Raw genomic sequence first — 27,112 nt, 5'->3', positions numbered from 1 at the left:
ATATATGGAACCTAGAGACTGACATCAGGTTCCTTGATAAATCACTTTTTATTTTTTGAGACAGGGTCCCTCTCTGAAGCTCAAGCTCAATAGCTGACTTGCCAATGACCCTCAGATATCCACCAGACTCTGCCCCCTAGGTCCTGGAGTTAAAGGCACTTACCACCATGCCCAGCTTTATTTTATTTTATTTTTATTTTATTTTACTTTACTCTTATTTTATTATTTTATTTTATTATGTGTGTGTGTTTGCCTGCATATAGGTAAGCACACCCGTGCTGTGCAATGCCCACGGGGGTCAGAAGAGGCTGTCGGATCCCTTGGAACTGGAGTTACAGATGTTAGCTGCCACGTGGGTCTGGGATTCGAACCCGGGTCTTCTGCAAAAACAGTCAGTGCTCTTAGCCACTGAGCCATCTCTCCCACCTTCCATGCCCAGCTTTTTACATGGGTTCTGGAAATCTGAACTCAGGTCCTCATGCTTGCCCAGCAGACATTTTCCTGACTGAGCCATCTCCATAGGCTCTTGATTTCTTTTAACAATCTTAAAAAATTGCATGCCTCCAGTCAACGTTTATTGTATAAGTCAAGCAATAATTTCCTTGTCTAATTTTAATATTATTTTGTATTAATTTATTTGTAGTCATCATATATTTTTATTTTATGTTTAATTTTTATTATTCTTTCTTATTTTCTACATTTGCTTAAGAAGTTAATTTATACATGTTATTATCCTGCATTCAGCACAGTTGTGAAAAATTATAGACATTTCCAGAATTATACCATATAGATACAGACTCCCTGAATTTGAATGGAACAAGTATAAAAGTTGTAAAACAAATATGTAGAGATTTTTAAGAGAAGGCACAAGTGATTGATAAAGAAACAGAGTGCCAGGGACACATTAGGACAAAACAATCTGATGACCATCTAAGAACAGGAAACAGAGGAAATATTGTTTTAAGTAAGAACATTTTCTCTCTTTGTTTTGGAGGGAGGTAAATGTAGCCAATAGGGACAATACTATTTTCCTGAGATCAGATTCACCAAACTCTGATTTTCAGCCATGTGCTGACCTTGTGACCAGGAGTTTGAAATCTAGAACAAAAATATAATTATTGCAGTATACATAGATCTACTAATAAAAAATCTTAATATAGAGTATTTCCCTGTGCTTTAAGTACAGTCTCTTTCACAATAGATTCACCTAGTTGTGGCTTTTCCCAAAGAAGTAAGAGGAGGAAACAGAATTGATGCTGGGATATGTCCTCTGAACACTTCTCATTGAGAGCACAGGCTTTTCCTAGCACACACTTACAGCCCCTTCTGCACAGGAATCACTCCGTCTTGCCTTGCAGAGGAAAGATGGAGATAGTTTCTGATCACACATCCTGGTTTCAGAATGCAATGACCCAAAGAAACTGAAGGAAAGAGCAGTTGTAGACTTGCTCTTTGCTGGTGCTGATCCACTGGTGAGCTGTGTTAAGGATAGCTGAAAATCTAGGCAGACTGCAGAGACTTGCAGTCATTGAGTCTAGGGCAAGACAGGCTTCTGCATCTCCAGTCAACCCCCAGGGGTTGCTGTAGCTGCTGCTTCCCGAGACCATGCATTAAGAAAGAACAATGTGACAGTCTGCAGAGGGGAATGCTGCTAGAACTGACCCCTTCTTCATTTAGAAAAAAGTTAAACAGAAGATTCCATGCTGAACAGGAATAGAAGCAGATGGAGCAGGGCCCTGCAGGTCTGTGTGAGTAGATACAGGCAAGCTAGAACACCCAGTGGAGAGGAGGCCAGAGAAGAGAAGACATTATAAAAGGGAGAAGAACTTGACCAAAATTCAGAAAGAAGAAAGGTGATCAAAATATTAGAGGAAAGCCAAAACTCTGGTAAGGTACAGTCTGCAAAGAAGTAGACAAAAAGTTATGGTCTAGAATGAAAGAATTGGTGGAAACCAGGCAGATGCTATCTGGATTTGACTCTGTGAGTGAAGGAGCGTGAAAAGAAAGCCTGGTCAGCAGCAAGACTGGAAAATTACAGTAGTTGAAATGAATCACGCAAAATTACAGATCCTTGAATTTAGGTCTAGTCTAAAATTATTCATATTGCACATTTAGGTTTTGCTTTTATAATTATTACCCCATCTAATTTTTTCTTAGTTAGGAGTCTCAAAAGAATAGCATTTCTTCAAATGAAATTATTTGGGATCAAACAAAAAGCATATGCTGTCCCAAGCACCGTGTGTCCTCCCCTGAACCTCGTAAAATAAAGCAGCAACTTAGTGGGACCACATATCATTTATATTTGTTCTCAGATTCTGACTGGAAGTGTTAAATATTGTAGTATCATGAAAGAATCAAATGAGGCTATAATAATGCACAGTGTTTTACACAGCTGCCTACACATAGAAGCGTAGAACAGAGTCAAATGAGAGTGGCAGGTACAGGGATGGCACACAGGATGTCCAGGAAACTCAAGAAAATGCCAAAGCCTAAAGGACAAATTCACTGTGTACCTTCCAGCAGATTATTGCTAAAGAAAAGGAGAAAAGCATCTCAAGCTAAGGCATCTGATAAATTTTCTATCAATACTGCTTTGTGTTTTGTCCAAATCAGTAAAATCTTTAAGAATGATATTGGCCCTAGGATGGACAATTAAGTTAATTTAGCAATAAGTTCCAGGGGAATTCCTTAAGAAAGGAAACAAGTCTACAAATACTACAATACACAAACAAGGTCACGCATAGATACAGAAATGTTTAGATATGCAATCAAACAAACATTACGTAATGTTAGGAGAATCTAGGTGGTGGCTATATAGGCATTCGCTGTAGCATATTCTCAGCTTTCTTGTGTGTTTTTAAACTTTTGTCGTAATGTTGGAGGAATTTATTCTCATTTTCTAAATTATTTTAGATTGGAGTAAACACCTTGCAATCCCATCTCTCCTTTGGAGAATGGAGATTCATCCATTCTCCCCAGCCACAACATAAGCACACGTGATTACCAGAATTAGAGCTTTCCATTTTCACATTTAATTTTCCTTTTTACAGAAAGTGAATCACACATAGATCTACATTTTCTTCATTCATAATTTCCAGATCAGCTCAGGTAATTGTGTTTTATTCCCTTTAATGACCAGATGGGATTGTATTTCTAGCTATACTGCAATGTATTTCAATTATTTCCCTATTAGAAGCATTTTAGTTATTTCATTTTTCCCCTTTTTATACCACTCTTAGGCTTATGTTCATCTTCCCTAAAAATAAAAAATTCCTAATGTTCCACAAGACCATTGTAAATATCTGAAATGAGTCTGTTGGTCAAGGATAGTAATGTCTAAATGAGGAGGAAAGTGAGGCTTACATAACAAAATGCATGTCTTACTTCTGACAGGTAGTTAAAATTACTGAACAGTGTCAGTCATAAATAGATATTCAACAGCCAAGAAACAGGCAAACCAGATATTTAACCAATAACTGGGATGTACAGATGTTTATAAAAACTCAGTTTCGTGTACAGCACAGATTATTCAATCCTCATTCCAGCAATTTAGTTACCTGGGTCCCTACTCCAAACAGAGATGGAGCAAGCTTGAACAGAAAGCATATTTTCCCAGGAGACTTGCTATAAGACCTCAGTATAGCATGGAGTATACTTTTGAAAGATGTCCTATCCAAATTTTCATAAAATCCTCAATCATAGAGACTCAAGGAAGACTTTGGGCCACCTACTACACCATACAAACAGAAAGAAAAAAGTATGGGTTCAATCAGAGTTGGAAGCAATCATGACATAGATTTTATGCCACTGTGTTGAGGCCACTAGTGGACTGCAAAATTGGTAATTAAAATTGAGACTTTAATTTTCCATAATGGCCTACAACCTAGAATATACCTATCATTGTTTTTCAGAAAGCTTAATTTTCACCCTAGAGAATGCTGGCTCTGATCAGAAATGTGAACATGGTTGGCCCTGGAGTGAATGAATGACTTAGAATGAACCACAGGGCCTAGTTTTACTGGGAAAAAAGAAAACACAAAAGACAGAACAAGGCATTTATTGGTTTCAAAATTTGAGCTGCACAGTAGAGGAAAATATGTGTGATACATTTATAATGGGGAAACTAGGCTCTATAAACGTGCATGTAAATCTTGCTAACACTCTTCTGGCTGCCAATTCCATTACTGAGAGTCAATCAACTTTGAAAATATCCTAGATCTCTCTTTAAGTTATGGCTATTCTTAATAAACTGAGAGGCAATGTGTGAGACTGCACATTGCTAACGGGGCAGGGGACAAGTTCAAGGATCTGGGAACCCTCTTGACATGAAACTCACAGTTGTTTTATAAGTGAGTGAATCACACATCATGATCTTTAAGCTTCCTGGAGGCTCCAAATTCTATTTCTAGTCAGCTCTCAGCAAATAGAAATGATCAGTTGGGGCTGTCCATGCACATGCCACATGGACTTTGTGTTTTTGTTGCAACAGAGGTCTTCTGTAAAGTACTTTAAACAGTGCCTTCATTTTCCCAAACCAGCATTCTGTAACTTGCTACTATTCTTTTTTGATTCTCTCACTCTTCTTATCAATCTTCTTATCAAGATAGCCTCTTGAAAGCCAGAAGGGCCTCAGAAGTCAATAATGTCATTTGGGACACTGCTGGGCAACAGAAGCCCAGGCAGGAGAGGTGACTTTCTGGATGTTTGTAACTTGCTAGAAGAAATGTGAGGAGATGTCTTTTGATTCTTAGCTGAGGCCTCTCTCAGATGATGAAGCCATGCTGCCTCCCAACTCTGTTAGATGTCTCCTAAAAATAACATACCATTTAGATGCCAGGAAAGATTCATGTCTAAACAGGCAAGGGTCCTGTATCAAAAGAAGACAGATTGCAGGGCCCAGGAGTAATAAGCAAGCTGCTGAAGAAGCTGAAGCTGCCATTCCTGCCCATCAGTTGGTGAAGATTTATGGTGCAAGTGGGAAATCTTGGCCAAACTTCTACAGGCAGGGCTGATCAGATCCCTGGGGAGTTCTTGCAGCCAGCAAGTTTGTAACATCTTTATTTCCTGGGAACAGCTTGAACTGACCTAAACTGAAGATATCTAAGCATTCTGAAATTCCCTGATAAGAGATAAAAATTCATAGTTTCAGATATCCCAGTGTGGTAGACTTAGACAAAGCATGCTAAGATACCACATTTCATTTGAATTGGGTTGCGAACTGTTTCCATGTTCTTTGGGGAAGGTCACCTTATCTAACTGAAAAGCACTGTGGTCCTCAGTGCAGCTCTGATCACTTGGAGCCATGGCTACTCTGCCTTGCTTTTTACTCTTTCAAACTCAAGCTGTAAACTAGCTGCTGAATAATTTCCTCTCATTGCAGCATTCCTTCTTTCAAGAGCCAATGAATTGTCTCAATTCTGATATTGCAGAATTATCATTTTGGAACATCAGAGCTTTCAAAGTAGCAATAAGCCAATTTAAGAGAAAAAGAGAAGCGGGAGAGGTGGGGGTGGCAGCCACATTCCTGACATCTTGGCCTGCTAACAGCTTGCCTTTGAAATGGCCAGGAGAAATCTCTCTGAAAGACCCTGTTTCATCTGTTGCCAGCTGCAAAGGGGATATTTTTCAGGGAATGCTTGTCTGGTCTGACTAGAACTTGTTTCAGGGTGTGTCCCCCATTCCTTCAAGACGTTTGCCCTGGGCAAAGCTGCATTCTATACAAATTAAAAGAAAGAAAGAAAAAAAGAAAATTCAGAGCTGGCAACCAGTGGGCGGTTTTTCTACACGGATGTGCACCTCCCACGTGCTCCGGTCACAGACACAACTGGGCTGGTAAGAGGGCCTGACGGAACTGTGCCAGGCCCAGACACAAGTCTTCCATTCTGACACAAAGTGCTGCCAAGTGGGAAGGAACCACATCCTTCCTCATCCTAAGTCTCGTTCTTAAATTGAGTAGTTGTTCAGAAGGGGGAAGTGTAAGGGGGGAGGAGGGGGTGACATCCCTAGTTGGTGTTAATTATAACAAGGGGAAACCTTTATTCCCAATATAAAGTTTCTAAGTGAATTCAAGACAGACTCTCCAGGCCGGAAAGACACTTAAATGTCATTTTGACTCAAACTCTTTTTCCAATATTCAAATCTTCCTGTAAAACCCTTGCCAAGTACACGCCTAGTCCCTCTTTAAACATTTCAAATGATGGTGAACTCATTACCCATCTCATTTTCACATGGCCTTACCTATAATGAATGTTAGTAGGCAGAGCTTGGTCCTGGTCCTCCGTAATTGTGCAGTTGTGCATAATTGTCCTGGCAGAGGTCTCTGCAGCCATGCCAGTCAGGTGTGCCTCTACCACAGAAACATCTGGATTCCTGCTGTGAAAGCAGAATTTCCAAATATTCAAAGATCTTGTTTCCAAACTAGGGAACTAGAAACATCTCCCTTCTCCCCTCTCCTACCCTGAGAGTGAAGAAAAACATATCCAGGAAACAAAAATGTCATTAAAACAGGGCCAACTGTCAGGAATTGATTAAAGGATATCCCATGCTATTTGAGACAGAAAAGAAATTGTAAAAGGAGAAAAGGAAATAACCAACCAGAGGCCAGAATTCAAATGGCCAGTGGGCTGGGACAGTTCAAGGTGTGCTTCTAAGGAACTGTCAGACACCGGCTTAGTAACTATGTCTCTTTCCCAAGATGTTCAACTATACATGAAAGGGAACTGAATAGGAACCTTGAGGCACAAGTTTCCATGCCCTGAAGCAAGTCAGGGGCTTCCTAACAGGTTTCAGCATCACAGAGAGCTAGCTTCTCTTCCATAGCTATCGCTGCCTTGCCATGCTGAGTCTCAGTTTCAGCATGGTGAACAGGATCATGGAGTTTGATGAGGGAATGATGCAAAATACTAATGTCTTTACCTACTATTATTATTCTTTTTGTGTGTGTATTTGAGAAGCCTAGTCTTTGATTCTCCAAATGTTTCTCCAGAGAATGCAGCACATGAAAGGTAGATACTCCAGGAATCTGGTGGGGGAATGAGGCCAGTAGGAGGACCAAGAAAGGAAAAAGACCATCGATGCTAAAAGTGCAGTGTAATAGAACTTGGCAGACTGATAAGCTCCAAGGACTTCAAATGCATCCAATTCCTCAATGGATGACCTATTTGTAAAGCCAGAGGTTTGGCCCTTTAAACCCTAGCACTTTAGATTCGCTGAGTAACAATACACCTACTTCATTTAATGGTAGATGTGAAGACTTGATTTCTCGATGCCTCTTCCTGTTCTCATAAGTCAGTATTAGCTACAAAGCTCCTAGACTACCGACAAACAAACGATGTGCATATGCAATAGGGTTCCATCTAAGAGGACAAAACATGGCACATGGACATTGAATAGAGAATACAGACTATTTAAGCACCTGCTTCTTGGCTACTGAAATCTCTAGTAATATTGCATTGGGCATTGAGTGTATGTTTTAAATGGGTAAACACAAGTGAATGAGTTCAACTACATCTTGACAACTAGGAAGCAAGAAAATACAATTTTTGAATATTCATAAGTATGTGCTAGGAAGTGCTGACTAGGAAGAACTAAAGAATGACCTCAGTTGAGGCTGGGCCGACCTCCTAGGTGTTCAAGTTTTTGCACAGTTGTTTTGTAAAGGATACCTTCCTCTTTACCTGGCATATGATGGAAGCTGTAAAAACGCTGTAGAAGAAGTGAGGAAGTCATAATGCTTGCTTTCCTAGAAGCCTGCGGAAAGAGACCTTGAAAGTGATGATGTCTAAAACTAATGGACATTAGAACAGGGACCCAGCAAAGCCAAAAATGTGTCCTAATAACACTGTCAGACAGTGGTGCTGAGTAAGATGGCAGAATTAGCAGTGAAAGGTGCCCATGGAGTGTTCACAGTTCTGGTGAACATTCTCTAATTATCAAGGGCTAAGTAGCCACTTGATAGTCATCTCAATCTCTGAGCTGCAGTTTTCTCACATATAATTCAGAATAAACTGACCTTACAGCACTGTTGTCAAATCAAGTATCTTGCAAATTATTGAACACTACAATATGCATCAGGAACCTTAGCTTACTAAGGTAAATAAGTAGCTGTTTGTTTAGGATGTCTCTTTCTCTCATAATGATAATAAGACAATTTCATTCAAGTCAATATTCCAACAGCATATATATTTCTTCTCTTTCCATACTAGAGTTAAAAGTCACTATGGAATTTTAAGGAAGCTATCTGGATCTGTCATAAAGTTATTATCATGGTGGTTTGAATCAGAATGTTCCCATAGACTCCAAGTATTTGAACATTTTGTCCCCATTTGGTGGCACTGTTTTGGGAAGTCTTAGAAGATGTGGCTGTGCTGGAGGAATCACATCACTTGGGTGGAATTACAGAGTTCTTAAGCCTTGCCAGATCTCCAGTTGCTCTCTGTTTCCTGTGCCTGTTGAAGATGTGAGCCCTTAGCTTCTGCTCCTGTTCCTCTCACCTCTGCTGCCATGCCTCTCTTTCATGATAGGCTCTTGCCCCTTTGGAAGCATAAGCTAAATAAACTCTTCCTTTTATAAGTTCCTTTGGTCATGCTGCTTCTATCACAGCAACAGAAAAGTAACTAATACATTACAGTAGACAATACAGGTTGAAATCACCTTAGCTTGCAATGTACATTAGCATTTTTAATTCCTAACGTAGTTGTGAACATTTTTTGCGATGCCTTGGAATGACCCTTGTTGATCACTGTCTCACTTTCTAGGTGGAAACTGAAACTACACCCACTGTTCTTCAATGTCTTCAAGATCTTCCCCTTCAACCTTGGTAAGACTGAGGCCAGGCATGTATGAAGCCCCATGGCTGTCCACCAACCCTTTTTCAGGTAACATTATTAGAATAAGCAAAATGAAAGATAGTAAAGGTTTGCATTTTGTCTTCATGGGTTGCAAAACAACTCTTCTATTTCATATCTAGTTTTCCTTCTAACTGTTGCCTTATCACAGGCTTAGGCAATGACTTTCCACAACTTTTTTACCAGCCCTTTCTCAGAGTTCTTGGTTAGATACTTTCAACCCTGTGCTGGTTAGTTTCTGTCAACTTGAGTCCCCTGGGAAAAAGGAATCTTAAATGAGGACTTTCTCTAAAACTGATATGTGGGTATGTCTGTGGGGGCATTTTCTTAATTGCTAATTGATTTAGGAGGGACCACCCCACTGTAGGAACATGGGCCTGGACTATATAAAAAAAAGATATCTGAGTAAGCCAGGTCAAGCAAGCCAGAAGGCAGCATTCCTTCATGGTTTCTGCTTCATCTCTTGCTTGAGTCCCTGTCTGAGACCCCTCAGTGACTGACTGGAAATGTACGATAAAATAAACCTTTTCCTCCCCATGTTTCTTTTAGTCATGGTGTTTACCACAGCAACAGAAAGGCAAACTAGAAAAGAAATTGTTACCAGAGAGTGGGATCTTCCTGTGATGGACCTGACCAGGTTGGTTTCAGGGAGAATTATAGAAGTGTTTGGAACTTTGAGATAGGAAAGCCACTGAATGCTCACAACTTACTGGAATGTTCTGGGGATGCTTGGAAGACAAGAGTGACAGGAGAAATGCAGGCAATGTGGGTCTGGCTTGAGCAACTTCAGAGGAAGGCAAAGACTCTATCAGGCCCATTTTGTGATATATTTGAATTATGAATCTGTAGATGTGAAATCTTTGCTTTATTTGGATAGTGAATAGTGGATAGCTAGAGCTGAAAAATCAGCCATGATTAAGAGACCAGTATCACTGAGGTGAAATATTCCAGGAAGCATTTCCTCAGTGTCAGAACACAGAAACTGTGGCCCAGAGGAGGCCAAGATTGCAACTCACCCTAGAAGTCAAACTTGGCAATGTGTAAGGGTCTCCCATGGTTTTGAGCATGGTGGAGAACAGCTGAGGCCTGGCACTGTGCAGCTGAGGCCTGGCACTATACATCAATTGCAGTATAGATCACAGCATCCTGGAGATGCCAGGACTGTGGAACCATCATCAAGGACAGCAGGTGCGAGTGGAACTCACCTGTTCCTACAAGACAGTGTATGCACTATAGTTGGCAGAGCCAGAGCAGTGCAACTGCCCAAACCCTTTGGAGCTAAAAGATTGCGAATGACTCCCAAAAGTCGGACACTGAACTTTTTACACTGCTGGACTTCAGTTTTGTTTTGATATGATTGTAACTGTATCCTGGGTTCTTTCTTCTTGGAATAAGAATTGTGCTACTTATTTTGAATTTTACAGTAGTACACAGTTAAGAGACACTGGACTTTTAAAGCACTGAATGTTTTTAAAAGACAATGGGACTTTCCTATAATAGCTAAGAAATGGAAGCAACTTAAGTGTTCAGATAGTCCTCAACTGACCGGTGGATAATGAAAATGTGGTATATTTACACAATAAAGTTATACTCAGCAGTAAAGAAACTAGAGACTATTATACTAAGTGAAAACACAGACTCAGAAAAACAAACAACGTAAGTTCTCCCTCATATATGGCTCCTAGCACCAAATCCTTTTAAATTCCAGGTCATTTTAACAAGATGGTGCTATGCAGCAATCCCTTCTGCATGAAATAACTACCATCGTTATGACCTCGGCTGAGCCTGATCACTAAACATAGTAACGAGATGGTTTGGGATGTTCTGTGTGATACACACACACACACACACACATGCACACACACACACAGACAAATATCAATTAGGCTTGTTGACGGTTGTGCTCATTCATTAAAGAAGTGCCAAGCAGGGTCCTCAACTGAGTATCCAGCCACTCTTCCCAGCCAACTAGTCCGGCCTTGGAAGACAAAAGAAAACTGAGGAAGAACCCACTAGAGGGATGCTTTTGGAAGCCCTTGTCAAGAAACTCCAATGGACTCCCATGTGAACCTTTGAAAATTGCCCTGTTCTGTCTTTTTTCTAGTTCCCTGTCTAGAACTTGTAATGCTAATTACTCTGCCTTTACTTCTCCTTCACATCTCCCATTCATGATTCAAGGACTTTATTCTCCCCTTAGAGACAAGAGTTATACAATTTGGGAGTCTTTTAGATAGACCCACTGAAGGGGTACTCCGCTTCTCTCACCCTGAATCCCTGTTCAGCATGGAAGAAGCCAGAGTGGTTTGTGTCCCTATTCCTTATTGGCAATCTGGGTAACCCCTTCAGAGGATGGTGTGATAAGAATAGGAGGTAAGAATTGGCTAGGTAGTTAGGGTAAAAAGACCCCAAAGAAAAGTAGCGAGTTTCTTGGCTAAAAGTCAAAATGTCCTTGGGCCTGTTATCAATATACTCTGTTCCAAAGGCCAAAAATGTCAAAAGTATTTGGGAGCTTATATGTAATCCATAAAAGATTTTAGGGTTGGGGAGAATGTTAGAGGGGAGGGAGTGGGCATGGATTTGCTCAAAGCACCTTGTGTACATGTATGAAATTCTCAATAAAGTTTTTGTAAAAGTTAAAAAAAACCCACAAAATCATGAAATTTGCAGTTAAATGAATGGAACTAGGAATTAAGTGAAGTAACACTGACTTAGAAAAACAAATGATGCATTTTCTCCCTCATTTGTAGATCCATATTATGTAAGTATATATTCTGATGCAGGAATAGGGAGGTAAAGGGAAAGAAGGAGTCAGAGAGAGAAGCAGTAAGAGACAAGTGTTACCAAGGAAGAAATGGGTAAAAATAGAGGCATTTAAATGTGAGGAAAAAAGGGAGGGTTATACAAGGAACCATGGGATAAAGAAGAAAGAGCTCAAGAGAGGAGGGACTTTAGCAAGGGTGAAATGGTGGAGATAGACACTTTAACTGGGGAGAGGGTTTGACAGAGAGAGAGAGGAGAAATAAATAATGCTTAGCTGGTGTGACAGATCAGAGGGAAATGTATTATTTCAAAAGCCTACTGAAAAATTATACATACAATACCACTACATGTGTCCATATGTATAGCTGAAGGTTGTGTAATAAGAACAATGCCAGACAAGAGAAACCTCCCTTTCAGTTGTTGGCCAGGGTAGTCCAAGAGACTACCAAAATTATGCAGGCTATTGCCATAGCCATTGATTGCCTCCCAGAACTTGAAGGTAAGACCCTATGCTAAAGACAAGAGATATTTTGGGCATAGGACTTGGAGCAATGGAGCTGAAACTGACCTGGAATCCACCTCCCTGAAGGCTAGGTCTCATGGAGGACATGATATAAGCAGCTAAGAACATCAATTGAAGGTCCAATCCCAGTTTTAAGTCCTAATAACCACAACAATAACCAGCACAGCAAAGTACATTGGGAGAGTGGTAGCAATTTATCTTGGGGATAATCAGCAGCTCCCTATTTGGACTTAAAGCTCACTCGATGGGAGGGAACTCATGTGTGGTACTGTAAACACAGCCAAATATACATGGTTGGAGAGGTCATAGATTAGATAAAGCCCTGAAGTTGTCACATTCCTAGACAAATGTAACTTCTTACTACATGCTAAAGATGGATCCTTATATTTACAGAAATGTATATCAGTCACCACTCATCAAAGAAGCTTCTTTTGCAACAGATGGAGACTATTACAGAGTTCCATAACTGATCAAGCACAGAACAAGTATCTGTAAAATGCTCAACCCTAAGTGACACATCTACAATGGAACATCTACACTTAAGGATCATGGACACAGTGGAACAAGAGGTAGAGAGAACGCTAATACATCTTTCAACTCTCATCAACAAAATTCCCTCATGCAACAGAGGGCATTGAACATAAATGGCCACAAGTGGCCAAAGAATAGAGAATAAGTGTCTGAAGGGTATGGGCCCTTGGACAGGACTCCTATATTAAAATCATCCCCCAGGCCTCAGGAACCATTGTGGAAGAGATAGCAGAAAGATTTTAAGTGCCAAGGGAGGAGGCACGTGATCATATGGAAAAAAGACTCTTATAGGCTCCTAGAACCTTGCTGAGACGAATCTAAGGCAATGATGTCAGCATTCACAAAACCCATGCAAACTCAAGCAGACAGAAACCCAGCATAGAACTGTGGGAATGGGCTGAAGGCCTCAATTTTAGCTGTAGAACTACTGGCAGCTGATACTGCTGGGTAAGGGAGAGCTGATCTTCTTTAAGAGAGTGACTCTAGATAGGCTGACTGGACCCCAGTGGATGAACCTGCACTGTGGGACATTCGTGTACACTAATCTGACTTGATAGGCCTTAACATAAATGACAGAAATCATGAAATCCAGTGGGTGATGTGTTATGGGAGGGCATGGATGGGAGAGGGGGTATAAAGATGATTAAGATGCATTGTATGAAATGTTCAGAACTTCAATACAAATACTTTGAAGTAAAAAAGACTGTAGGACTTCTAAGAGATGGATTTTTTATTATATTAACATGATATCTTGTGAATAAACAAGAAAGGAAAGGTTATAGTTTAATAGTGATGTGTTTGTGTGTCAAGTTGAAAATGTTTTAAAGGTGCTGGTTAGCCTTTGTACATTTGACATAAACTAGCGTCACTTGGGAAGAAGAAATCTCATGTGGGTATGCCTGTGCGGCGTTTCCTTGATTGTTAATTTATGTATGAAGGCTCAGCCCACTCTGGACAGTACCATTCCTGGACAGGTGATCTGGGGCTTTATAAGGAAGGTAGGTGAACTATTCAGAAGCAAGCCAATAAATAGCATTCCTTCACGGTCTCTGCTTTAGATTTTCCTCAAGGTTCTTGCCTTCAGTTCCTGTCTTAGGTTTGGTGGACCGTGATAGGGATGTGTAAACCACATGAACTCTATTCTCCTCCACTTGCTTTTGGTTAGTGTTTTATCACAGCAACAGAGAAGCAAATTACAACCCCTGGTTGTCCCCTTCTAGGCCTCTTATTGCCCACCTTTCCTTACAATTAGTGTTCTCTCTGTTTCCCTCTCTCTTTCCCTCCCCCCCTACTATATTCTATATCATTCATATCAGTCATCCAATTCATTTCTGCTCCCATGGTCAAAGCCTGTGAGGGTGAATCAACACTGAATAATTGGTGGGATTCACTCTTACCAAGGAGACAAACCTCTGGGAAGTGTAAGTGAGATAGGAAGGCCCACCCTGAATGCAGGTGGCACCACTCCATGGGCTAGGGCCTCAGACTGAATTAAAAGAAGAAAGCAAGTAGAAGACCAGCATTTGTCTCTTTCTCCTTCCTAAATGCAGTTGTAATGTCATCGACTGCCTCGTGCTCCTGCCTCCTTGCCTCCCCCTCTCCCCATGGTGGACTGTAGCTGAAACCATGAGCTAAAATAAATACTCTTTTCCTAAGTTGATGTTGTCATGTATTTTGCCACAACAATGAGAGAAGCAACTAATAAAGACTTTAATTCAGATACCACTGTTTCCCACCACTGATTACTTGTACATCCACTTCAAACATGACCTCCTCATAAACCATTTCCTCAACAATAAAAAAATGGATTGCAAATGCTATTTTTAAATGAGTTTCCTAAATTTGGTGTGTTGGGAAATTAACTCCCAATGCAACAGTGTTGAGAGGTGAGATATTTAAGGGTTGATGAAGTCGCAAGACTCTTTGTTCTCCTGAATGGATTAACACCATGCTACTGGGATTACATTTGTTATCCAGAGAGTGGATTCAGAAAAGTTCAGCTCCCTTTTCTCTGGAATGCAGATAAACTTTCTTGTCTTCTCTTCTTCTGTTTAGGGATCTTTTATCATGATGGCCTTCCAGATGAGACCACTCCAAAATGGACTTCCTAGCCTCTAGATCCAGAAGAAAGAAGTCCGGTTTCTAGTCAGTTACTCAGTTGCAGGTACCCTATTAAAGCAACACAAAACAAACTACAGGAGTAAACACACATTGGCTTCTTACAAAGATGCAAACAAATGCATCTAACTAAACAGTATTTGACTCACTGTCAGCAGCTGCTTTTAAAGCAAACAAATTCGTAAGCGGAGAGAAGCTTTTTGCCTTCCTCACAAAATCTTTGTCTCATTTCTCTGCCAAACATCTCTGTGTTGGGGATGTCCCTGGTGCTGTAACTCTGCACAATCTGCTTGTAAGAAAAATAGAACAAAACAGAAGAAATATCTGATTTTATTTATCATCACAGCTATAAATATGCTCACAAAGGGGGGTGTGGTTGGTTGTAAATTAGGTTTACAACTAAAAATTAAAATATGCATAAGACTGCAATAATGGTTGATTAAAGTAATAAAAACAAAGTACTCAGCAGCACAGCTCCTGGTGGCACACAGAGCCCTACCTGGATCAACGTCAGGTCCTACACTTGCAATTCTGTGAATTGTCCTTCTTAAGCATTATCTGGGGCTAAGTGTTGATCTTTTATTATGTTTCCCTTATCACCCAGGATGCTCTGGGGCAATCATAGGAGTATAAAATAACTTTCCAGCTTGGCTGACCTAGTCTAGGGAAGGATGGATAGGTTTGGAAGCACTGCCAACAGGTCTCACAGCACCTTTGGTTCCCATGGGTTCCCAGAGCCTAGCTAGACTTCTGACAAGAAGGCCTTTAAGAATTCACAAGGTATACTTTGCTGTGAACCAGGTGCCAGAATGGACCTTGCCACAAAATTAACATCACTGATTGCAACTGGATCTTTGGCTCTGATTTTTTTAAAGGGGAGTTAATAAAACAAGCACAACTGTAAAACTCCCTGTGTACTGAAGCCTATGCAAATTCAGAGAGTGTATTTTAGTTTAAAAAAGTAATCGAAACAGCTCAAAAGGTCTGAGCTCTAATTACATTCCAGGTTCTGTGCTAGGTACTTTATATGTGTATTTTATTTAATCTCCACAGCAGCCAAAAACACAGATGAGGAAACATACTTAAAGATGCTCAGCAGTTTTACCAAATCCCATAGGGATGGAGTATCCTTTGCATTCCCAGGTTACCTCAATCTAAAACCTACATCTTTAGCACTAAATGCTAATGAAGTGATCCAGTTTCAAAGAACAGATCACATATTGATTCATAGATTAAATATACTATTGAACTCTTTCACTTATAAAAAGCAGCATGAAGTAAGTGGGACAAATTGGAACGAATGAATATTAAGGTCATTTCTTACAAAGTACAGAACAGTGTCCTTGTCAAGCTTGCCCAAGTTCATATATAGGCTCTACCACTGACTAGCTCTATCATCTGGAGACTTTGTTTTCTCTTCTGAAGAATGCTGATGATAAATGTACCTATCTAGGAAAATTCTGAGCTTTCAAAAGCTAATATTTATAAATCACATGAAACAGTGCCTGGAATATGTTGTCAAGCCATTTTAAACTCATGTTAAGAGGCATTCATGAGACTATAGGCCGGTAACGCTCCACAGGGGAAATGAACCTGTAAGCTGTTTGTGGAAGAGGTAGGCAAACTCATGGAGCCAGAGTGAAGAAACTGATCTCACATGAAATCAAATGTGCTCACTCTTCAGTACAGCAGATTTCAGAAGCTGGTGGCAGGAGAGTTAAAAGGAAATAATTCTAGCCCCAATGTTTTGGGGACTGATTGCATAAAACACCTACACAGGACTGTGAAATTTCCAGCTGAATTGAATTGAGCAATAGCGCATACATTTCCTGCCATTACTTAATTGGAAATGAGAATAGATTCATTGGAGGAAAACCAAACGAATCTGGTTTTGCCTATTTTACCTATCTTTTCCCCCTCTGAGTGTTCTAATGGGAACTAGAAGCTACGAATGACACATCAGTGAAACCAAATTGCCTTTCTCATGTGCTCATGGCAAGTTTTATGAGGTCAGACTAGTCATCTCCAGAATAAGTTACTCCATTTCCTTCAGTCACTGTTCAAGGCTCCAAATACTTCTGAATTTTCTCATCAACCTGCATCTGCTGTATCAGTGACATTCTGCCATTCTTTACATGAAATCCAGACCCCTTGCCATGGCCAGCAGACCCAGTCTGATCTCACTCCTGCCTATCACAGCAGTTTATATCCAACAATCTCTCCCTAACCCAGCCCTTGTCACCTCAGCAGTGACCATTCTGTCCTGGCTTCTTCCAAGCTTTCTCCTCAGTCAAATGTTACCATCTCAGTGACAGCTTTCTCTGACTACATATTTAAAACTGTTCCTCACATATCTGATTCCAGTGTTGTTTTCATCTCAACTGTCCTTAAATACTGAAATGCCTTGTTTGTCTTCTCTTTTGTTGTCTGCCTTCTTGTTTGACTATTAAGAGATCTTGGATGGAGAGACAGATGATAGACAGATGATAGATAGATAGATAGATAGATAGATGGATAAATAGATAGATGATAGATAGATAGATGATAGATAGATGATGATAGATGATAGATAGATAGATGATAGATGATAGATAGACAGACAGACAGACAGATAGATAGATAGATGATAGATGATAGATAGATAGAAGATAGATAGATAGATGATAGATAGATAGATGGATAGATAAATAGATAGATGATAGATAGGTAGATGATAGATAGATGATAGATAATCTTTGCTTTTTCATCTTTATACCAATGTATTATTATTGCATTTAAGCAACAAATATGAACACTCAATTACATATACCTATATTCATGTACACATACACATATATATTTGTATATTTACGTGTATACATTTATGCATGTATGCATAGATCAAATTTTGTTTCAACATTATATATATATATATATAATTCATTTCCTTATCTAGATTCTAGATATTTCTTTCTACATCTGGGAGACAAATAATCATCTTGGCGTCTACATTTGTTTATTCATCATTGAGTCATGACTGGAAACATCTTCAAGGCACTCATCTAGGTCCCTGGAATGCAGTAGTAAACAACTGTCCTTGGCCATGTGGATTTTACATTCTAGCAGGGGTAAATTAAAAAATAAATAGTAAATTAAGTATAGTATTTAAATAATGTGTATAAGCTTGATATAACTACTAAAGAGACAAATGGAATATGCTTATATACCATTACATTATACATTAGGGGACTAAGTCTTAAACAGGCTAAACAAGCAGTATCCATGACTCCAATGAAACCCTGAATCGAGAGCCACCACCTTTTAAACACCTGCCTTATCCACTCAATGCCTGTCTGCATCTGCTGCTCTTTGTGTTTAGAAAGCTGAAGTCAAACCTTCCAGACACGTGCTGCTTAGTGTAAAACTGCTCTCAATCCTCTACCATTTCTACACACTGAAAGAATGCCTGTATTTGATAAGATACAATAGTCTTCTGTGGATACCTTAAAAACTAAAAAAAAAAAAAGGAAGGCGGTAACAGAAAATGTGCATTCACAATGCCAAAATCAAAATGGAAGCCAGAGATTGCTGCATTTTATTTTTTTTGCAGAGGATTATGGTGATTAATGGTGGTACAGACTTTGCTGTATATTTTTTAAAGGGCACTGTTTTTATTTCCAGAATAATAAATGTTGGTATGGCTAAGCCGGCTAACTGCTTTCTCTTCCCATCCACAAACCTGGATTCTAGAGTGTGGAAGAGTCTATAGTCGGAGCAATATGGAAGAATTCCATCCCCTGGGATGCAGAGGTGTCTTTCTGGATCTAACTCGCTGTGATTCTATTGAGGCCGAGAAGCCTGCCAGGTGTCTTTGATGGTGGTGAAGTGCCAGCAAGTCTGTGGAAAGAGTGAAAGGCCCTTAGCCTTTCACACTATTTGCATGGTTTTAACCTGCAGCACAGATCCACGGCAGCTACCTAAGATAGTATTCTGTCCACATCCTCATTTCAGCAGTTAATGCAGCAGGCTTAGAGGAAAACATCAGTAGCAGGCGGGTGTGCCAAAGAGTTAACAGAAAAAAGCCTGGTCTGGGCCATGCAGTCTCGGACATACAAAGCTATGCCTGAGTCTCTTTACTGCATGCAAGGCCTTACAAATATTTATTCTCTTTGAGACTTGAGATAAAAATATGTGGTAACATCTGTCTCAATTTCTCAAAACAGTGACTTTTTGGAAGCACTAATTGTCTGTGTGATTGTGTACTTATAATAAGTATTTTGAGATTTTGAAATAAAATATTATAAATAAAAGCTGTTAGCATTTGCACTTAGGGAATCTTTTATTGTCTAATGCAGTATCCATGTGGACATACAAGTGAATCATTATCACTGTTGTTAATTATAATAAAAGGTAATGTCCCCATGCACCAGGCTTTTAACCAGGTCATAGCATTTGACTGACACCTACCAAATGCATGATGATATAGGCTTCATTATCCCCATTTTACAGATGATGAAAATAGGCAGAGATAGACCAAATAATGTCTAAAGTCAGTCCTACAGAATGTGTCTGTAGACTGCTCAGTCACAAGTGGGACATCTTTATCAAAACTCTTCCCCCAAAGGCAAGGATCATCTCAAAAGAGGTGTCAGAAACATTGTAAGAGCCACTGGTCAGGGAGGACAGGGGCAAAACGGTATCTTCTGGACACGATGGGACCATAGCACTCATAAACTCAGCATTTGTGCTTGCCTGCACAAGATCAAGCCAGTCAGCACTCTAGCACAGAGTGGGACAGAGGTTGAGGAGCCCCCCAACCCTAACAACATTTATAGACAGTTAATGACTTCCAAGGGGTGGAGAGTCCATTTTATTTAACGAATGCCACCTGATACATGGATCAGGCTCCAATGATGCCCCCACATGCAGGAGTACATGGAAAACAGAAATAGGAATCAATGTGTTATAAATAGGAGGAAATGAAATTGCAGGGTAGAGAGGTGAGGTCGATCTGGGAGGAGGTAGGGTGAGGAATTGGAGGTGAATATGATGAAAATACATTGCTTTAAGTTCTCAAAGAATTCATAAAAGCATATTCAAAGATAATTAAAGCATCTGGCTGTGGCGGTGCACATCTTTAATCCCAGCACTTAGGAAGCATAGGCAGGTGGATCCTTGTGAGACTGAGGCCAGCCTGGTCTACTACATAGTGAGTTCCAGACCAGCTATGGTTACAGGGAGACCCTGTCCCCCAAAATCAAAATTATTCAGTTAGTCTTTTTTTTTTTGTACAGGGTAGTGCACTAGACAGAGGGAAGGGTAATCCATGTCCTGATTTACTTAGGACATGGTCAAAGACACAAATAATGATTCAAAGCTTAAAAAATAAAAATATATAGAGAAGATGGTATAAGCACTTAAGGGGAATTTCATGAACCGGGTGGAATCAGAAAAGGATTTGGAAGGAAAGAGGACAGTACAAGTAGTAAGTTGCTCAGTTATTTAGGTCTACTTATTCCGGTCTTCAGATTCTATAATGTCATATCTAGTGTGTACAATAGAGTAGACCAAAGGCTTTGCACTGTCACATGTTCTAATTTTTTCAAATTACATAATCCTGGACAGATTTATAAGTTTCTCTAAACCTCAGTTCTTTAATCTGGAAAAGGCAGAAAATTTAGATAATTTAGACAGGCAGATAGATAGATGGATAGAGAGAGAGATACGTGAGAGTTATTTTGTGTTTAAGTGAAATGACAGGAGTAGATAGATAAATACTGATTTATCTTGTTCTGTCTTTGACTGGGAAATACCTCTGGACATAAAACAACATTGAGCAATTTCTATTTAGTCCTTTCTTCCCTGTTTAGCCTTCACATGTGCAGCATATGTGTGGGTATAACATGTGACTATATAATTTGAGTGTTGAGAGGATCCTAAAGAAAGTCCACACTGTGATGTAGCAGAACTTCAGAGATTGCTTTGTTTGCCTCTCTCACATTTTATGCCCCAAACAGGCAAAGTAATATCAGTATGTGGACAGTATGGACAGATCTAAGTGAAGGTTTAAGTTCTTGGTCTAGGCACAGGGAAAATGAACTTTCTTCCTAGCTTTAAGACAAAATGCACAGATGGGTCCCAGCACACTACTTGCTTTGTACTTTGTGACAGGCATTGCTACTTAATGTCTATGAGCCTCAGTTTCCTCAAAACAGTGTTCTTGTGATTATTCCAAGGATTGGATGAGACTGTATGTGCAGAACATGATGTATAAACCTCAGTGGGGTTCAACAAAAGGTAGCTGCTATGTTTTGAAAACGATTATTAATCAGACTGATAAATGGAAGGAACTGTGAGCAGAAATGTCAGTGCTTATAGAATATTTGTTAGGAAAACTGTGCTGAGGGTGGTAGAGGCAAGAGGATCAGAAGTTCAAGGTCATCTTTAGCTACTTATCGAGTTTGAAACAAGCCTGGACAATACGAGGATCTGCCTCAAAAAGCAAATGATCAAAACACAATGAAAAGAAAGAAAGAATAAAAAAGAGAGAGAGAGTTCCTGAGATATTACATCTAAATAGCCACAGAATTAGAGCACCATTCCTTACAATAGCCTGCTTCAGGTACCTGCCAGACTTTACAACTCAGCCAACAACAGAGTTAAAGTCTCCTACCCTTCCATGAGCATAAATTACACATTCTACATTTTTAAAAACTGATCATGTGAGTAGCTAACCTGAATATATCCCCAAAAATGTGAAACACCAAGTGTTCTGTAACCTTCTTCTTTGGTGATTTTTCTTTCCTCTCCCCCACAAACCAATTTCCAAAATGGGCAAAGAGCACAGTAGGTGGCTGTCTTTAATATTTCACAGGCAAAGCAGTAGTGACTCACCAGATCCTACATCTGTGTCACCAGCAAAGGCCTGATGAAGTTGAGCAACAAATGAAATTGTGTGCATGCAGAAGACAGCCTCATTTTCCCTCGCCTCCTCTCTGACTCCACACTCTACTGACAATACCAGCTGAGATTACATCAAATACCCACCTTTGGGCAAGACCAAACACAGGCTCTCAAATGTGAAGAGCAAGGAGCAAAGCGTGTCTCCTAGAACAGCGTTGGTAAGCCTTCCTCTAAGCTTCAAAGGGAAGAAGCCCAGGCTGTGAGGAGTCTCCATGGACAGCCGCCTCACTGCCTGGACCAGAAAAATCTCTGTTCATTTTTCTCCATAAGCTTCAAGCCATCAGCTTCTACATGGAAGACTGAAACTCCAGACTAGTGATTAGCAGCAACAGCAAGGAGTGGTTTCCCCCAAATGCTGCCTTTGCATACTGTGTTAGCTAGCTTTTCATTCCTGTAATCAACACACCTAGCATTAAGCATTTAAAGGAAGAAGAGTTTACTGCAAAGGGTGCCGTCCATGGGTGCTTGACCCTGTGTGCTAGGGCGGGGCATCACTTGGAGGAGAGTTGTGACAAGGTGGCTGCTCACATCATGGCCCACTGGAAACACAGAAAGAGAAAAGGCAGTTGTTCTACTGGTGGTGTCCTCTCACCCTTTAATTCTCTCTAGGACTAACTTATATTTAGGGTGGGTCTCCCCCATCCTCAGAGAATTGTCTCTAGAATCTCCTTTCCAGACACTCAGAGAAATGTGCTTGAACAATTTCCTAGGTGAGTCTACATCCCGCCAAGTTGACAATGAAGGTTAGCCTTTCCACTGTTCTACCTGTTCCACTCTCCCCAAGGAAGTGGTGAGAGTTGGCTGTTAGGACATTCATGTCATTTCCTCCTCAACCATCATGCTAGTCACCAACAGGAGTGTAGAGGAAGAAGCCATTATGGAAAGAAAGAGAAGCCTGACATAATCCTCTACAGTGTCCTGACAGCAGCCTTCTTCTGGGAACTGACGTTGCATCACATCCAATGTAAGAGAACAGGATGGTGTGGTATAGAGCACTATCTTGAAGTCTACTAGGAGTCAGCTCCACAAAGCTCTACAGAGCTGTGTTGAAGAATTGTTCTCTTAGCAAAGAAATAACCACTTTATGACCTGAAATCACCAGCCAAATAAGGTCAATCTAAGAATGAAAATAAACTTCTCAAGTTCTCATTGGAAAAGAAGCAGGGTATAACCAGAAAAGCCCCCCCAAAAACTATATGAGAACTTAAAGGCATTAACTATATTCCCAGGGCAGAAATTTCCCAGCCCAATGATCCCTGGAAACCACTCATTTCTCTAAATCTCATTCTAATTTTCTTTCCAGTGGATTGAGAAAAGCTAAGTGAAGGCATCATTTAATGAACAGGGCATCCATCTACCACACGCACTCAATGTTAGAGCTTCATCCTCACACAAATTCTTAGGGTAAACATTTTTAATTCATTCTAGAATGAGGAAAACAGAAGTTCTAAACAGTAAAATAATTTGTCCAAAATGACCCATCTGAATTTTGATGAATTTTGAATCAAGCAGTTTTCACAACACCCTAAGCTCCTTCCACTACTGCTGTAAGTATTCCTGCAATGTCCTTTTCTCAGGGCTATTGCAACAACAAGGAAGACAATATACATGGAACACACTTGGAAATTGTAAAGTTCACACACACACACACACACACACACACACAGTTTTGGTATAACAAGTAACAATATGTTTAAGGAGGAAGGATAAAACTAAACATGCTTTCTTCAACAAAGACAGAACCAAAAGAGATTTGCTTTCAGTCTCCCTCATATCCCCTTGTTTTGACCTTATTGGGGGCATTTTCCTTTTCCCCACAAGTCCCTGTTCTCTCAGACATACATTCAGATGTATCCTGGCCAACTCATCACAATGCATACACACAGAACAAGCTTACAGACAGGAGTGATCCCATCCTGTAGCAATGCCAGGCATGGGAGGTACCTAGTGGACACCACCAGAACCTCACCTTCCCTCAAGATGTATCCCACCCCTTCCCAAGCATTTGTCAACACTGCATGCGAATGATGTGGACTGTGAAGGGGCAGCCCAGTATAAATGCTAACCACTCAATTCGGGGACTTACAGCATAGCCAGTAAACATGGTAAATAACTGTATAGATCAAAATAAAATCAATTGTCCTGGGAGCAGAATGGGGGTGTCTATGGAAAACTGTTTAATTTTTAAATAACATTAACAAAGGAAGGTTTGTATAGGCATATGTATTTATGTTTAAATAGAGCAAATCGGTGTCCAGAAGAGACTGAATTTAGCAGCACTCCTTAATAATCTCTGAAAATTCTGTTGTTTTCTGAAGAACATGAAATTGCTAGACTGACCTAAGAACAGGAGGAGAACTTGGCACAATCTAGAGCACGTTTACCTCCATCTTCCTCCTCTCATCTTTTTGACCCTTCATCAAATCAAGACCCTCATTGCCAACACATGATGTCTCCTATCAGGGCAGGCCACAGGCTGAAGACTTGTTCCAAAAACTAACAAGAAATTCACATCACTCAAATATCAATTTTATATCCAAGTCAAGTATTCATGATCCAAGTCACCTGTAGACAACATACTGAAAACACTATAAAGAACAATCCAATCCAAGGGGGAGGCCATATGGCTCAGTAGGTGAGTGTGCCTGCCTCCAAACCTGTACCTGAGTTTGAGCCCATATGGTAAAAGGAAAGAACAAACTCCTGCAAATTGTCCTGTGACCTCCCCATGTATACGTTTACACACACATACAATAAATAAATAAATAAATAATAAATAAATAAACAAACAAGCAAATAAATAAATAAACGGAAACCTTGCGGGGCATGGTGGCACACGCCTGTAGTCCCAGCGCTTGGGAGGCAGAGGCAGAGGCAGGCGGGTCTCTATGAATTCATAAATAAATAATACATAAATAAATAATACATAAATAATAAATAAACCTAAAGGAAATTTTTTAAATACCCAAACTCCAAAAAAGGGAAAAATCATTCCATTTCCATATTTTTTGTCACTCCAAGTGGAATTCCACCTTCTCAAACCCAGTGTGTCCAGGCTTACTGCCTAGCAATATTTACCAAAGTTGCCAGACTACTCTGAACATGCAACTTGAATTGTCCTATTTCATCCTCTCTACTACCCGTGGTGAGCACACTGTCCATTTTGCGGCTGAAAATAGAATCAGAAAGGTGGGCTAAATTGCCCAGATTCACACAGCTACTACAAGACAGAGCTGGAGAGCAGGTAAGATCTTTACAGCAGGTAGCTAACCAGGAGTCCGCACAGTGGAGCTTTTAATACTTCTCAAGGAGCCCTGGCTCACAATTTCACAACCAGTGGGTGGAGGGAGAAGGGCAACCAGGGACTGGCTCTTAAAGGAAAGAAGTTTGCTTTTGTTTCCTATTTTCTCTTAGTTGCCTTGTTCCTTCCCAAGACTTATAGGTAGAAAGGGGCTCCAAACTCCATGAGTCAGTGCATCTTAAAAGGACAGGCATCCTGTGTCCTGCAGGACTAAGGGCTCCTCTGCCTTGGAGGCTGGGAGAGAACTGTGAGCAACGCAGGAGATGTCCGGCTCCTGGGGGCGGGAGGATCTTCCCTCTCCCCCAATTCACCATGAACCTTACCGACCCCAAGACAAACCTACATTGGAAAAAGCAGGTCAGGAAGGAAAGAGCGATGGAGGCTGTGGCAGCCTCTCCTGGGCTGCCATGCAGGGACTGGGAGAAAAGGGTTGGAGTGGGTGTGCTGGGACTATGTCTCCTGCTAGCCTCAGGCTTACAGCCTTGCTCCTGAGAAACCAAGAAACCAAGGCGGCGGAAGACTAGGGTAGATCCCTCAAAGGGCTGAGAAATGGCACATCCACGGGCAGTCAGCCCACGACAGCGTTACTCAAACCCTACCAACCGGACCCCGCTACGGATTGCTGAGTTCGAATCCCGACCACCGAATTGCTAGCAGCTTGGTGTAGCCTGGCAGCTGTTCTGCCCTGTGTCTCAGTTTTCCCATCTGTAGAACAGGAGGGGTGAGGGAGGAGATCTCTGAGAATCCTGCTACCCGAGTTTCCGTGGAGTCCTCCCCGCAGCGCAAGACTCACCTTCCCGGGCCAGCCAGGTGGATTGGGCGACGGCTGCGGGACCGGTGCAGGGTCGCGGGGCACTGCCTCTTTCCGCGCCCTGGCCCACGCGGAGCCCCAGGGATCCCGATCCCTGCAGCCTGCCCCAAAGAGCCTCTTACTTTCCGCCGCACTTTCTTTTTCCCCCTCTGGGGCTCCTCCCCCGGTACCGCGCGATTGGCCCCGAGATCGTGGAACAAGCTCCTCCCGCCCCGCGGCTCTCGCTCTGCCCACGGTCGGGACTTGCGAGGCCGGGTCGGGGCGGTACGCCTGGCAGTCCCGCCCGCAGCGAGGAGGAGCCGCGCCGGGCCAGCCCGCCTGTCAACGCTAGGCTGTGCCTGTTCCCCGCGCCCAGGGCGGGACTGAGCGCGCCAGGAAGAGCCAGCCCCGCACCCGGCCCGCACAGCCCAGCACCCTGGAAGAACGCCCTGCACACCAGGCGCTCACGCCTGCTCCTTGCCTCGTCGCCGTCTCGCAGCGGAGGTCGAGGCTACCCTTCCGTTTCTTCCTGCCTCTCTGTTTACCTGTCATGCCCGGCGGCCTTGGGTCAGTGCCAGCTGCGCCCTGGAGCGCCCACCCTGTGTCCGACACAGAGTGCAACAGGAGCAAGAAGCCGCAGAGCCGGAGCCGGATCCGCAGTCCAGAGCTCTTGCTTGCTCTGCTAGAAGTGGCTGTCACTGGAACCCGCACCCTTCATGAAGGCGAGACTGTCATCCACTGTTGATAACCAGTGGCTAGCACAGTGCCTGGCACAAAGCAGGCATTCAGGATATGTGTGCTGAAAGAATGCATGGGCGAGTGAGTGGGATAAACGATTACAGAAGACAGTAAGCACCAAAAAGCCATTTCCTTCTCCTTCCTTCTCCTATCTCCAGGGTTCTGCAAGTCCTCAGCTGCCCTCTCCAATCTAGACTGTGGTTACATAATCATTCCAGAGGCTTCCTAAGGGTCTTCCTTAAGTCAACTCTAGTGTTAAAGAGCCTTCCTGAGGGCAAGGCCTTTCAAAGCCTGTCCCCATTTCCCGTTTCTGAGACTCCCTAACAAAGGCAGTTTTCCAAACAGACATGTCCCCTCCCACAGACCTCACTCATTACTATTTCCTCTTAGAGGGACTTAACTGAATCTGGTTAACTGAATTTGGTTATTCAAGAAATCGAGATCCAGACAGAGCAATTAAGAGGAAAAGTGGTGTTTAAAAGGGCCTGGGAGAGTAAGAAGGACCAGTGGTTGCCAGACATACTAAAGATGCCGGCAGTTCAAACATCAGATACCATCTATGA

General features: G+C 41.5%; 1 protein-coding gene across 7 annotated transcripts in view; it reads right to left on the bottom strand.

Annotated features, from left to right (window-relative positions):
* Positions 1 to 26,194, bottom strand: part of Il1rap (interleukin 1 receptor accessory protein) — a 152,009-nt gene extending 125,815 nt beyond the window's left edge. Inside the window, exons 1-2 of one of the 7 annotated variants that reach the window (XM_029566759.1) lie at positions 25,815 to 26,194; positions 6,238 to 6,372 (exon numbers count right to left, since the gene is read on the bottom strand). In XM_029566759.1, coding sequence (XP_029422619.1) covers positions 6,238 to 6,329 — 92 coding nt within the window. In that variant the 5' untranslated portion in view covers positions 6,330 to 6,372; positions 25,815 to 26,194. The remainder of the gene's footprint in view (positions 1 to 6,237; positions 6,373 to 25,814) is intronic. The other 6 variants (XM_029566761.1, XM_029566755.1, XM_029566756.1 and 3 more) reach the window with 6 other exon arrangements.
* Positions 26,195 to 27,112: the final 918 nt, after the last annotated feature.

This window comes from Nannospalax galili, unplaced genomic scaffold, assembly GCF_000622305.1.
Source record: "Nannospalax galili isolate Female #2095 unplaced genomic scaffold, S.galili_v1.0 scaffold559, whole genome shotgun sequence".
Taxonomy (NCBI): domain Eukaryota; kingdom Metazoa; phylum Chordata; class Mammalia; order Rodentia; family Spalacidae; genus Nannospalax; species Nannospalax galili.
Note: the sequence above shows the minus strand (reverse complement) of the source record. Positions and strands in the feature narration are given on the sequence as shown.